The sequence below is a fragment of the Lagopus leucura genome, unplaced genomic scaffold (assembly GCF_019238085.1).
Source record: "Lagopus leucura isolate 7727_CA_CO unplaced genomic scaffold, USGS_WTPT01 Super-Scaffold_73, whole genome shotgun sequence".
Classification (NCBI taxonomy): Eukaryota; Metazoa; Chordata; class Aves; order Galliformes; family Phasianidae; genus Lagopus; species Lagopus leucura.
In genome coordinates, this window is record NW_024962252.1 from 51,794,712 (window position 1) to 51,810,000 (window position 15,289).

The 15,289-nt window shown below is 41.6% G+C and overlaps 1 protein-coding gene across 1 annotated transcript in view; it reads left to right on the top strand.

The window, feature by feature from the left end:
• EZR (ezrin) overlaps nucleotides 1–15,289 on the top strand; it is a 36,260-nt gene that overhangs the window by 8,660 nt on the left and 12,311 nt on the right. The window contains exons 2-3 of the mRNA XM_042876019.1: nucleotides 8,054–8,137; nucleotides 14,828–14,923. Coding sequence (XP_042731953.1) covers nucleotides 8,054–8,137; nucleotides 14,828–14,923 — 180 coding nt within the window. The remainder of the gene's footprint in view (nucleotides 1–8,053; nucleotides 8,138–14,827; nucleotides 14,924–15,289) is intronic.

Here is a 15,289-nt window from a genome sequence, read left to right on the forward strand (position 1 = left end):
TGGAGAAAGTTGTTGGGATTTTGTTAGTTTTTTGTTTGTCTGGTTGGTTTGTTGTTGTTGCTGTTGTTTTCCTAGTTATTTTATTTTAATTTCTCTTTTGGCTTTTCTCTTTCACTGAGGAGCTTATGTTACCTTAACAGAGCTGACCAAAGGTCAGAGGAGGCTGCTGGATGTCTGCAGTTGAGATTTTCTCACTTGGGAGCAAGGACAGTTAAAGATACGTGTTTCCCATGCCTGCATGAAATGCTCATGATCTTCTGGTATGCAGAGTGTTACTGTTTGACCTTAGATAAAAAAGTGAAATGCAGCAATGCTCAGCTTTTCACACAAATGCCTGCTCTGCATTTTTAGTATATACTGATAGAAGATATCAGACTCTGGTTAAAGAAACTGAAATAGTATATAACTTAGTATGCATCTTCTGCATATCTAGGCTAAGTTGGTTTGAATTTGCATTCTGGAATTATCTTTATGCTTAATTGTAAGTAAGGTTTCATGCTGTCTCACAAAGAAGAGCCAAGTGACCTTAGTGCAAAACCAAACTTAATAGATTGGCATTCTTCTGATCTCTTTCTGTACACTTAGGAGGAAAATGGAGTTTGTTCTAAAATTTCAGCCTGCTTTGTTAAAACTGGAATTTCTGGATGACTCCCAAGACCTGCGTAGGTTTTCCTACCTGCATGCACAACCCCCAGCCTTCATCACAGAATCACCAAATTTTAGGAGTTGGAAAGGATCTCTAGAAATGAAGTCCAGCTCTGCTGCTGAAGCAGAGACCCTGCAATAGATTGCACAAGTAGGCGTCCAGATAGGTCTTGAATATAACCACAGAAGGAGACTCCACAACCTCTCTCAACAACTTGTTCTGGAGCTCCATCACTCTGACAGTAAAGAAGTTATTCTGCGTGTTAGCATGGAATTTCCTGTGGTCCTGTTTGTGCCTGTTGCCCCTGGTTGTATTGCTGCTTGCTAATGAAGAGTCTGTCCCCATCGACTTGACTCCTGCATTTTGGGTATTTATAAACAGTCATGAGATTCCCTCTCAGCCTTCTCCAGACAGGATTGTCCTAGATCTCTCAGCCTTTCCTCATGCAGGAGATTCAGAAGAGTCTTTGGCTTTGAGATTTCACATCAACATTATTCTTGGCTTCCCCTCAAATTACTTTCTCTCTTAAGGAAAAACTGCCACATGGGTTGTTGTGGTTTTGGGTTTTTTGTTTGTTTGCTTTTTACCTTTCATGAAAGCTGCAAGACTGGATTCCTATTGCCTTGAGTAAAAGTAAGAAACTTCATTTTATTGTAGATGGCATAGTTATTGGTCCATAAATATTGAAGATTACTACAAAAAAAGTATTTCTAAAAAGATTACTACAGTTGCATAAGCATTGAAATTGACTAATAGATAAGGCTGACAACTGTGCTGCACAATCTGAAACTAACTGCTGGCTTTTTAGGCTATTATAGACCAGTCTGTTTACCTTCTGTGGTATTTCCTCCGTCATGGGAAGGTGAGCAAGTTTTTAAGGAACAAAGAGCAGCCTATTCAACTCTAATCTTACCTGTTGCAAATGCAGAGGTATCTAACTCTGCTTCATAAACTCAGAGGAATTCCTGTGGAACGTGACTTAATGTTCCCATTTACTTGCCATGAGGAAGCAATGTTCAACACAATGAGACCTGAAGGGAACACGTCCTTTTGTTTGCAGTCAGGTCTTCTCAATTTAACATGGTATGCTGAGAAACTGGTCTGCTAAATCAGTGCGATGAGCACGCTGCATTGCTCAGGTGGATGCCAATGGAGCAGTGTCCCATTCACGTTCCGTGAGCTGATGAGGCTGTTTTCTCTCCTGTTAGCAAACTATGCTCAGCAGTGTGGAAGAAAATGTTCAGGACTATTTTGCTGTGCTTCTGCTGCCCTCTCTGAAATACTGGGTGTTGGGCATGCAGCATGGAAAGGATTCCTGCACAAAAGGAGGGGATGAGCACATGGGTCATATTGAAGGCATTGTTCTGTGTTGTGCTGTATGGTTCTTCTTTGCTCTCATAGGAATCGGGTTCTCCCTCCTTCCCCCAGAAGAGAAATTGCAGGTTTGTAGCTTGCCTTCTAATTCCAGCTTTCTGAACATCCTGCTCTGGAGATCCTCCATATCATAAAAATCTGTGACTGGGGGGTGTATTCCATCTATGTTGTCTGAAGGCTACATGGAAGTGGATGTACAGTATCCCAGTACCTTACCACTCACTGTTTTTCTATCACTCTGTCTGCAAAATAAGGGAGTTTGGGGTTGGATTTTTATTTTTTTTTTCCTAGCTGTGGGCTGTGTGTGTGTGTGTTCACCTCTTTCTGGGTTTAAAAGTTCCTGTCCTCTTTACAAGCACTTCATGCCTCAGATGAGGAAAAAAAAATAAGTTTATATTTAAAAAGACATCAGTGATGTGCTAGCAAATCAAATCCAGTTTTACATAATTCAGGAGAAAAACTGATCTGCAGTTTAAAAGCCGACTTTCCTTGACTAACTTGTTCCCTTTCAAAAGAAGCATTCAAATTTGGATGACAAAATTCCAGTTGGCAGGTCATCATCCAAGCAGAAAAGAGTAGTCACCTTCTGTAATGCTTCCAGTGACCAGTACACTCAAGAATGCAATTTTTTCCTACTATGTAATAGCATCACACCAGGAAATGTGATGATCTTTTTTTCTGGGGATTATAACAGACTATATCCTTGTCTCCAGTCCTGCTGGTTTTGGGCAAACAGCCCATTGTTTACAAACCTGTAATTTGTTCATCACCCTTGTCTCTCTTTTCCATCCTCACTTTTCCATGTGTAACACATGTAACCATGTCTCAGACTTAGCAAGCTCTTTGAACTCTAGCCCTGTCCTCCTAAACAATTTCAGTTTTCCACTGGATGCTGTTTGTGGACCTGTATGCTCCATCTTCCAGAAACTGTAAGAATACTTCACTACTTTTTGTTACTCCCTGCACTCCACCACATACATCCCCCTTTCAGCTCCTTGGCCAACCCTGAAAGGATCAGAATGTGTGTCCCTAAAGTAGATGTGACAAGAGGAAGGGTGCTGAGCACTGCTGAGCTTGGAGCCTCAAGGGTTTCTTTCCTGGACAAAACTGAATATTTTTTCCCCAAATAGTTTCCAACATCAGGGCCTACAGTTACGCCATCAGTTTGCGGCACAATAGCTGTCATCAAACAGAGCTGACAGTGTTCTCTCTTTGTTGTTGAGCCTGTTTCCAATGAACACTAATACATTGAAGGCAGAGGAATAGAGAGCAGTTTCAGTGCCCTTTCTAAAGCTGCTGTGTGAAATGGCTTTTTCTATTATCAGCTGCCCAATCACTGTATGCATCTATAAACAGGTCTGGTTGCTAAGGTTGAAATGTAATTATTTCATCCATGCAGACGCATTACAAGTCAGAGGAAAAAGCTTGTCATTGATTGCAAATACAGTAGTAGTTGTTTGTGTGGTGGAGGAGCAGATATAGCATACGGACCTGCAGAAGCAAGAATGTAAGCCGGGCTGGCTTGTGATTCTTAATGCTGTTTCTTTCAGTTCTTTGCTGAGAATGCTATATTCCTTCAGCACAGACACATCCGTGTGCTATGCAGACAGCTTGACTGTGTGCGGGAAACTTTTACAGGGCTATATATGCATTTTTCACAGTAAGTGCTGTGCAGTTGCAGCACTTCAACAAACCCTTGTACCCTCTGATATGTGGTTGGACTGTTTACGTGTACCACCAACTTGGGATTTCCAGACTTTATGCCTGAAGAAAGAAGGCATTTCTGTTTATGTTTTTCCATTATGATGGTGCTTGTTGCCACCACTTGGAAGGATGCTTCACTAGCATTTCCACCTGCAAACCTGCTAGTTAGGAGACTCTTTATCCCTCTTTGAAAAGAGGAAGAAAACATTCCTGGCCATTATCAGAGGCATTTAGAGCTGCCTAATGATAATATGGACGAAGTAAAGTGCTGGTTTCTCTTATGTATGTGTGTAAAGGTTGGTATTTACTGCCCTTTATCTTATGGAAATAAATTGTATGGCATTTTAAATGACTTGCAGAACTTCACGGTTGGTTGTGTAATAAAATTATTCAACTGAATGTAAGGGCAATTAGGTTTCCTTCATGCATAGGTATGTGAAATATCCATACAGCTTGCTGTGTATGGAGTATGTGTATGTTGTTGTTGTTTTCTTCTTCCCCATTCCACCTCTTTTCACCTTCAATGTAGGATTTCTTACAGTAGAGCAGTTATCTATCAGGAGATGGATGGTCGACTCCAAAGACAGCATGTTGGCTGCAGCCAGAAACAGATTCTGGACCAACAAGCCCATGAGTCAGACAAAAAGCTGCCTGCACATACAGTGCCCAACACACTTGGGATCTGCTCATCTAAGAGAGAGGTCTGAAGAGGCAGTGTCACCTTGGGTTTTTATCTAGGTCATAGATCTTACACAGAGAAGGTGCTGCCTCTTACTACGTGGTTGGCAACACGTTGCCTCCTTAAGAGACAGCATTTTCTGAATGTTTTTCAGGTGCACAGTCTCTGAAAAGCTGCGGTCTGCCATGGACTGATTTCCTGATTTAGCATTATAAGAGTTACTATCTTGGGGAAAGTAAAGAGTAAGTGCAAAATCTGAGGGCACTATTGATACAAGAAAGAACCCATCCTAACTGGTGTAACTTCTAGTGTAGGAACTTTCCATAGCGTTAAGATTATTTAAAGTCTGCTCTGAGGTTCTCTCCAGTTCAGTCTTTTATTTTATTTCTACTTTCCTGTCTCTGTTGGAAATGTAGATAATGTTATTGTTCTACCCTGAACAATCTGAATTCGTGGAATTAGTGTTCAGTAAAATGAGTTCTTCAGTTTCTGTTGTCTTTATGATTCATGGAGCTATTTTTCCTTTCAATGCAAATGGCATTGTGTTGGCAACCGCTTATTTTTTCCTCTGTGGATCAAATTTGTTAGCAATCTTTTGCATCCTAAGCAGAGAAAGATGAAAGCCTTGTGTTCTGCAGCGCTTCAGTACACACTAATAAGGTTTCTAAGGCCCTAGTTCTCTTTCATTTTAAGCATGTTAGCCTTGGGCGTAGAAGTATAATCAAATTTTTACAGCATGAGCCCATGGATTAGGAAGCTGAATCTTTCTGTCTACGATTTTAAGCATAATCTATGCTTATGCTTTAAAAACTTACTTCGTGTGTAAGTCATGGACTTTTTTCTTTTTTTTTTTTTGCTGCCCCTCTCCCACTGTGGTGAAACAATTAAACTATTTGCTTATGGCTTCAGTTTTAGACCTGGAATACTGCCAGGATTTGGTAGGGATCTCACAAATGACCTGTTTTGTCCATGTGGGATAAGCAGGATTTTGCGTGTGAAGGTTTCCTTAACTTCTTAACTTTTCTTAACTTCTGTCTTGCTCTTTTTGTTGCTTATAGGAATTAGAGGGGTTTCCTATTTCCCTCTGCAACAGTATCTTGCATTGTTTTATTGTTGTTCATCTTGAGCTTTGATTTAGTCATCTTGATGCTGTAGGGAGTTTCTTATTATCTGAGCTGTATGTCACATTCACGTCTTCTCAGCCTGGCAGACAATGAAGTTTTTCCAGACTGCCTAAACCAGGGTTTCAGGTGGATTAAGCTCTGACCGTCTGCTTCATTACCTGCTTCTCTGTGACTAAAAGCTTGTGTGGAGTGGTTGTAGAGTATGCAATTAAAAATACATCTAAATCCTTTATATTCTTGAAATCAAGGCTTAGAGATGAGAAGCAGGAGGATGTAATATGGCAGAAAGGACACTCCAAAGGACTTTGCCAAGCAGTTGTCTGTTCAGGGAAATGACAGCCCCTCATTAGTCTGCCTGTCATGTGATGTGGGGCTGTCAGATAACACACCAGGGAATTCCTCTCTGTCCTGCTGGTCGTTGAGTCCTTCTGACACACAGAAATTAACCTTTACCACTGCCCCAGATGTCTGTGGGAGCTCTTAGATAAGCAAGCAGTCGTGTTCCTCTGTTCTTGTGGCTGTCAGTTGAAGTAGGAAGCAGGGGACTTCAATTCTTAGTCTTAGTGCTAAAGAATTAAGTTTCATGGGTTTTGCTTGTTTTTAATTAGCAGATAACCACTAAGGAGATAAAGATGGCTATCCTGATACCAACAGGAATCCAGTGCTCAGCCAACATCCTGCACCTTTACTGGATTGAGAAGCACATCCTTTAAATTTATTTAACTTGCGAAGTGATACTCATTTTTATACCCACTGTGGTGATTCAGCCAGAAGTGCAAATAACTTGCACAATGTAAAACAGCGGATTATCAGCATATGTTTTCTTGGGGGAGGGGGAAGTAAAAAGGAATTAGGTTATGAGTAGGGATTTATTGCTGAGAGGAATTAAGCAGCAGGAGCTTTTTAAGGTCGTGGCTTCAAATTGCAGTCTTGCTGTTCTCCAGAATTTGCTATCTTACCTTGTTACACTGTTTGAGAAACTTGGTTCTTAAGCTGCAGGAAAGAAGCCTTAACATAGTCCTGTGATCCAAAGTGCTGCAGTTAACTGTAACACGTTCTTTTACTTGACATTTACTGTAGAGTTTAAATGTACAAAATTAAACGGCTAGAAACTGCTGCAGTGTCTGGGTTTTGTAGTGAGTGATTTGATTCCTATTGCACTGCATCCTGTGGTTCCTTCACACATGTGCCTCTGCAGAGGTGCCAGTGCTGCAGCTGTAGCAGGCTTTAGGGGTCTGTTAGCTCTCGCTGTCTGCAGCATAATGTTTATAAAATGCTCTGTGTAATTTGCATTTTGTCTGGGGCCTGCAAGGAAGCTGGGGACGAACTGTCTGGAAGGGCAGGTAGTGACAGGACAAGGGGAAATGGTTTTAAACTAGGAAAAGGCAGATTTAGACTGCCTTATATCTATTAGGAAGACATTCTTTGCTGTGAGGGTGGTGAGGCACTGTAACAGGTTGCCCAGTGAGTTTGTGGATGCCCCCTCTCTGGAAATATCCAAGGCCAGGCCAGATGGTGTTCTGAGCAAACTGGTCTAGAGGGAGGTGTCCCTGCCTAAAACAAGGGGCTGAAACTAGGTGATCTTATAGGTCTCTTCCAAGCCAAACCATTCTCTTCTTTTTAAAATCCAAGCTACAAATCTTACTTGTCTGAGTTTGGGTTTTTATCTATTTGTTTTGTTTTGGGATTGTTTTACTTCCTTCTTTCTGAAATGTGGTGTAATATTCCAAGTGGTGTAGTCTCCTGTAATGGAAGAGTTGGAGATAATCCTTTCTTGATTTGCTGTTATCTTGCTGCTCCTTATGCTGTTCTCTGCAAGCTTGGTTGTTGCTTTGTATCCTGATTAAATGCTAATAGACTTTTTCTAGTCATTAGCTAAACAATTGCTGTCTGCATACAATGCTAACCCCTGTCTTGCACTCCTGTCATTGGAACAAATCTGGTTAAAGTGTTTCTTCACTAACGTTAGCTGTTAATGAACTCTTACCCTATAATATTGTTATTGCGCCGAGTAGATTTTTATGAGGTAAAGAATGAAAGTTTATCAGCTATTGCTTTTTGCCTAATAAGAATAATCTGAAGCCTTTAGAATCTCAGATTAATTCTAGCTCTAATATAAATGGAAGTTAAATTACAAGTCTTAAATTCAATTTAGTCATTAGGGCTTTTTGTAATCAAAGAGATGGCCTGTAGGCAGCTATTTTGCATGCTTTGCAGAAACCCTTATTCTAAAGGATTTTACGCCTGGAGATTGACAACTCTAAAATGCTGCTTCATTCAATCAGTAGCCAATTCTGTGTTGAAAAGGAAAACCTGCAGAACAATCTAGATAAGACAGCAAAGTCAGCACTCCAATTAAGTTTGGTGTGATAACAAAAATATAACTGGGGCTTAAATGCCTAGAGTATAAGGGTTATGTTATTGTATAAAAAAAAATGGAGACTGTATTATGTGCGAAGTATTGTATTCACACGGAGAAATAGTTTTCAATGTACCTTAAACAATGCTTTTTGTTTTTCTCCATAGATCAATGTTCGAGTTGTTACTGTGGATGCAGAGCTGGAGTTTGCTATCCAGCCAAACACTACAGGCAAACAGCTGTTTGATCAGGTCAGTGTGGGGTTGGTACGGGCTCTTGCTGCTTAAGCTTAGAGTATGTTTAAGACAACTGGTTTCTTAAGTTTGAATTCCAAACCTTCCTATCTTTCTTTTCTCTGCCTGTTAATAAAAGGGCCCTGGTCCTAAGTTCTCAAAAGTCCATCACAATGAAAGAAATAAGCAAAAATCCCTGCAGATAAGTTACATTCTAGTGGAACCTGACTTCTTAGCGGTGTTGAATGACAATGTATTACAAGGAATCTAGAATGTCTGGACAACGTAGTTGTGTGTAAAAATACACTTAAGCTTTGAAATGCAGCTTATCTTTTGTTCATTTCTTAAATTCTAAGATTGAGATGTTGCCCCCCGTGCATAAAACCTTTCAGAATGAGGTTTTCACACAGTTGATGAATGTAGGTGTAAATGTGTTCATCCAGAAGCTGTGTTGGAGGTTACAACTTGCCACAGGTGTTCGAGTTTTCCAAACTACTAGTAAAGCAGAAGGGTTTGTTCGCCATGCAGAAGCTACAGCATATCATGCTATGTATGAAGCCCCTGTGCAACAGGGCAGAGTAGAGACTTGCCTAGCCTGCCTCCAGAGATTCATAAAGAAATGGAGAACACGAGTAGGGAAATTCCCTTCTCTTACTGTTACTCTTCCTGCCACTGCATTAACAGTGTACAGGTCTGTTTGGTGATGGACCTACAAAGATCAGGAAATGACAACTAAACAAAGAGCATTTTGTAGAACTTTATTAGTCTTAAGTAGTTTGTCACCATAAAACTGATTTAAGACCTTGGTTTCATCAGAAAAATCAACTTCTGAAATTTAAAATAGAACAAAATAGTAAAAAAAGCTTGCATCTAGATGTTTCTGCTGAAACTCTGAAAACTAAGAATTAATCTGTGTAGACTTCAGTTCCATGTATTTATGAAGTGCTGCAGCGATTCTTTTGCACTTCCCCTTGTCCCCAGCGGTCTTGATGGCAAAGGGTGGTTGAGTTTTAACTCAGGTAGGTAAAACTGGCTAAACAATGTTTGTTCGTTCTGAATTTCTCTTGGTACAGTTTCTCACTTCAGTGAGTTAGCTAGAACTAGCTAGGCTTTATGACAGTAGTGCAGACTTAGTGAGAAGTACTCTTCAAACAAGTTTCAAACAAGTCCAAGTTGCAGAAAACAAAGGTAAGAACTGGAAGAAGGAAGATTTACCTGTTGTAAGTGAAGAGCAGGTTCAAGACCATGTAAAAAAACCTGAAGGTGGCACAATTCCATGGGATACGATGAAATCCATCCACTGGTTCTGAGGGAATTGGCGGATAAAGTTGCCATGCAGCTATCCATCCTATTTGAAAGATCATGGCAGTTTGGTGAAGTTCCCACTGACCGGAAAAGGGGAAACATAACCTCTGTGCCTGGTGAGATCATGGAGTAGGTTCCTCCTGAAGGCCCTAAGTGCACTAAGGCACATGGAAAATAAAGATGAGATGACTGATGATAACCAACATAGCTTCAGCAAAGGCAAGTCATGCCTGACAAACGGCCTTTTATGATGGAGTTACAGCATCAATGGATAGAGAAAGAGCAGCTGATGTGAACTTGTACAAACCATTTGGCACTGTCCCTTGTGACATCATGGTCACCAAATTGGAGTAAAATGGAAAATCCCAAGCACAAATACGGTGTGGGTGGAGAATGGCTTGGGAGTAGCCCTGAAGAGAAGGATTTGGGAGTGTTGGTTGATGAAAGACTCAGCATGAGCCAGCAGTGTGTGCTTGCAGCCCAGAGGGCCAACTGTATCTTGGGCTGCATCAAGAGAAGCATGACCAGCAGGTCAAGGGAGGTGATTCTGCCCCTCTACTCTGCTCTCCTGAGATTCCTGCAGTACCTGCAGTATGCATCCACTTCTGGGACCCCCAACAAAGGACATGCAACTGCTGGATTGAGTCCAGAGGGGGGCCACAAAGTTAATCAGAGGTCTGTAGTGCCTCTGCTATGAGGCCAGGCTAAGAGATTTGAGCTCTTCAGCCTGGAGGAGTGAAGGTTCTGGGGGACCTCATAGTGGCATTCCAGTACCTGAAGGAGGCCTGCAGGAATGCAGGAGAGAGACTTTATAAGGGTATGTAGCGACAAGATAAGGGGAAATGCATTTAAACTGGAAGAAGACAGATTTAGACTAAATATTAGGAAAGTGAGGGTGGTAAGACACTAGAACAGGTTGCCCAGAGAAGTGGTCGATGCCAGCTCCTTGAAGGTGTTCAAGGCCAGGCTGGATGGGGCTCTGAGCAACCTGGTCTAGTGGAAGGCATCCCTGCATATAGCAGGGGGTTGGAACTAGGTGATTTTAAATGTCTTCCAACCCAAACCATTCTATGATGATTCTGTGAAACAGAAATATATTTCCTTCAAGAAACCAAATTATAATCACTGAAGAACTTTGCAGTACACAAGAGTACCACAAATTGTGTGTTTAGCACTAGTAATAAGTTTAATTCCTTTTGATTTTCATTACTGTGGGATAGATTTAGAGTATTAATCAGCAATTTGATGAAGTGCATCTGAAACACCTGCATATTTTTGGAGCTAGCATGTAGTGTTTGACCTTCCATTCCCAACACATCACCCTTGTGCTACCCCCTCCTCCCATCCATGTTAAACCAAAACAGAAAACTCGGGTTTCATCTCTGAGGACACAACAACACAAATGACTAAAAGCTATGCTTTTAAAAGCAGCAGCTTAGACAGAAAGTATAACTATGCCCTGTGCTTTTCATGACAGTGATTTGTTTATATCTGTTAAGAGTCAGGGTCATCTCTGGCAGAAGAGAAGCTACTTTCTTGACCTCTCACTGAGAAGCAAGAACTCCTGAGAAGGCAGGATACTTCAGATCCAAGATACCTCCTGTCTGCTAAGTTGTTCTGAAGCTCTGAAGATTGCTCTTGTTGCAGCGTTTGATGTGCTGTAGGGATGGAAAATCACCTCCTGAAGATTTGGCCCTTACCTCCTGTACCTTGGGTTTAAAACCTATCATTGGAAAGTTATCAGCTTATACCTTGTTGGGGTGCACTTCTACACATCAGGAGGGAACTTCGGTAGAACTGCAGCACAAACTTGGGCAGATGAAGACTATATTTCACTTCAACTTTTCTCACAGCCTTCTTTCTCTTTACTGGGCCCTTATCTTGGATGGAGTTTGCACTCAGATAAAGCATATGGAAGCAACAGGTTTGCACAGGAATGGGGAGTGGCCCAACTTGAGCTGCAAAACCACTGCGGGAGGGAAAGACTGCTGAAGAAGCAAGCTATTTTTAAAAACAACAGCATGATTTCTTGGTCTGGCTATCAGCTAGGAAAATTACTCAGGCACTGCCCTTCGGCTTTATTGACTTTTCTACCTCAAACGTATGATGCATAGGAGTCAAAACTCCTCTACTCCTGGTAGAGGAAGGGGAAAATAATGAAACCACTGAATATTGAGTACAGCTCCACTGAAGCCGCAACTGTATCTGAGGTGTTCTGAGAACCCATGTAGTGATCTCTGAAGCTGGCTCCAGGACATCTCCTTGGGTGGTCCAGGCTGTCCTGTGCCTTTCTACTAACAAGGGAAAGAAATTCCCTTGGAGGAGAATGTGCCACTGGCAATTTCTGAGTGGGAACTGGCATAGCCAGTGCCTTACAGGGCCAAGCACAAGTATGCAGTGTCCTGTGACCCATCAGCTAATAGAGTTTCTTAAGGCAACTGCAGTATCCCTTTTGAACAGATCATCTGACCAGGAGAACATCAGAAGACTGAAGAATTAAAACTTCATTAAACAAACGTGAACTTGCCTAGCTTTGTTGCATGAATATGCCTTACACTTCAATCCTGGTTTTGAGGAATTCTTTGTCCATTTTGGTAGGATGGACAGGCTTAAGATTTTGTACTTCACGCATTTTTATGCATTCCCTCATTCCCACCCATTATCTTGGATGTAAGGATTGTTTGGTTGTTGTTTTTCCTCTTGTTTTGCTGTGAAGGAAGTTTACGAAGCTGTTTCTCAGAATACAGGCTAAAAGGTTCTTGTCTTTGTTCTTGTTACCCCAAATTCTGAAGCTTAGCTTAATATTTTTCCCTTCCTTGCCTTTAGGTTTTGGGAAGAAGCTGCAGGGCCATAACTTCTGTAAGCTTTCTGACTGTCTTAATGTATAGAGAATGCATAACTTTTCTTCATAAGAGGCACTCAGAGATAATGACCAGATAACTGCTTGATTTGTGCAACTCTTCATTCTGACAATGTTGCAACACTTTCTTTGTGCAACAGGAAGCACCACTCTCAACACAGGCCTGCATTTCTGCTAGGTTGAGTAAAGCCTGATTCTGACCGTTAAACACATCTGGTCTTCAGAAAACTTGGTACCTTTGTGGTGAAACAGGTGTTTGGGGAACGAGGGAAGAGGAGTTCTAGTCAAGAGAAGGCTAAAGTATTTTCAGAGTCCAGCTCTTTTATAAAATAAAAACAAAGTTCTGGGGTTTCAGGAAATGGGTGGCTATAGTAATGCATATGTGGTTTTCTTGGCCTGCTTTTATCACTAAGCATTATGTTGTCTGTTGATCGAGATGACACATAAGGAGTACTTCACAGAGTGCTAGCCAGGATGATGTATTTTTTACTCACATCCCTTACCAACCCCTGGAAACTCTTGAGTACAAACTGCTGGCCTCTGACTCATTGGTAAGCAAATTTAAGGGCAAGTATAGCAAAAAATTAATAAGAGATCCCCTAACTATTTGCTTTGGAACAAAATACTTGTGCTGTTCAAAGAGTGCATTTAGTACAAAGTTTGTTCCAGTGTTTTCTCTGGCCACATTGTCTTCAGCAATGCTTTAAATAAGGAGGGTGAAATATCCTTGTTTGAGCTTATAGTCCAGGTAATTAAGTAGGTTGCTCTGATAGCTACAAAGGGCTCAATAACTGAGAGCAAATTCTCAGCTACAAAGTAGTATTTTTCAACAGTCACCACCAGCTGAGCATTTGTGCCAGTGATGAACAAAAAGAATCTATACTAGCAGATGTGACCCACTGTTTCACAGCTGCTCTGATGGCACTGTTGCTGAGAAATGTTGCTCACACAGTCCATCTTCCATCAGCCCAAACAAACGAAAGCCAGAAGGCACTAAATCCAGTGGTGTGGTAGGACAACATTGGCAGTGTTCTCCATGGTCTTCAAACTGCTATGGAGGCTGGCATTATCATGTTGTGAGAGAAAGGTTGCCTTCTTCTCTGGCCTGACTCCAGAAGTTTGAGCTTTCAGCTTAGTCAGCATCACGATGTAGTGCTCAGAGTTGATGGCTTCTCTGGGTTCAAGGAAACCCAGAAGAATCACCTCTTTCCTAGCCCAAAAGATAGTACATATTAATCTGGAAGGTTGTATCTTGAACTTTTTTTTCAATGGGGAGTTGACATGTTGCCACTCCATGGACTGCTGCATTGACTCTGGCTCATAGGGATGTTACCATATCTTGTCACAGGTAATGATGTGATCCAGGAAACTATCACCTTCTGCTTTGTATTGGTTCAATAGGTCTTGACAAACTTGCATGCAGTTTTTTCTGTTCTTGTATGAGTACTCTTGGGACTCCCCTGGAACAAACTTCAGGATATTCCAGGATTGCTGCCACTGCATGCTTTGAAGCTGATACTCAGCTCCATACACAATTCCGTGATTTGCCAATACATGTGGGTGAGCTGATCAAGATGCTCTTCATTTCATGGCATGACAGCTCTGCGTGGCCATCCAGGCCGGGGCTTGTCTTTCACATTGCTGTTGCCACTTCTGAAACATACCACCCACCACCTCACTGTGCTCACATCCACTGTTTGCTTTCCACAAACATTCAGCAAGCACTGATGAATGTTAGTGTGGGCCATTTTTCTCTGCATGGAGGAATTCAAATCCACTCCTGTGTTCCATGTACACTTCCACGTCAGATGCCGTTCTGTCAGACTGCCCCTCTGCTGCCATCTGTTGCACAGCAACAGAACGTAATGGAAAGGTTCAACCTCTACTGCCATACCACTGTCCACTTCTGACGCTGTGAGCCAACGTAATGAAATAGAAGGCATTACTTTCAGAGTAGAGTCTGAAATTTAGAGTCTGCCATGCTTTCCTAAGTTGCTGAGAAGTTCTGAAAACCTCTTGCTTTCCACTCAGTTCAGCTCTGTGGTAATGCTCACACCACTGTACCAGGGGCTACTTTGCAAATTAGCAGCAGGGGTGCATTTGGATCCACGTGCAGTGGATCTTCCCAGATCTCAGCTCTGTCTAGAGCATGGCTTTGCTGGCAGATGAGCCAGCAACAAACTACTGAGCGATAATAATAAGCAAGTGAAAATAGGAGATCAAGAATTCTTAGGCTATCTTTTCTAACGAGGAAAAGGAACTTGTTGAAAAGAGATCTGTTTTCACTAGTAGGTGTGTGATCCATACAGCAAGGGTGTTTCAGGATCTTTGATCTGGTTGGTATTTACAATGTGTGAATGTAGCCAACATCAGCATCTTCTACAGAGGCAACTGTGTATCTTTGTCAGATAGATGAAGTAAAGAGATGCAGGAGGAGTAGGTTGCCTACAGCTTCAGTGGCTGTGGGATTTGTGAGGATACATGAAGGAGAATTACTGGTGAACCGTTACCTACCATAGGTTTTTTTGACCTTTCTGTTACAGGTGGTTAAAACCATTGGTTTGAGAGAAGTGTGGTACTTCGGTCTGCAGTATGTAGACAACAAAGGATTCCAGACTTGGCTGAAGCTGGATAAAAAGGTAATTGCTGATTAACAGTTACAGCTTACATGATTCCTCATGTGTTACTGGCTGCAACTTCATAAACCCTGTACTTGCTGATTAGTCTTCAATATGCATAATTTAATAATTATTTTGGGGGAAAACTTTGTGACCTCCGTGGGAGCTGTTTGTGTGAAGTGTGACTTGGTGGAGACTTTGTCTTTCTGTATGAATGGTGGAAATTCTCACTGTAGATCAGCAGCTTGATACTGTATTCTGCTGTGTAGAAACAGCTGGCTTTCTGTGTGGAGGAACGTCTTGACTAATAGCAGCATTTGTCTTTGCTTGGGTAGGATCAGTTGCTTGATTTAAAAAAAAAAAAAAAAAAAAAGGTTGCTTCAGGTC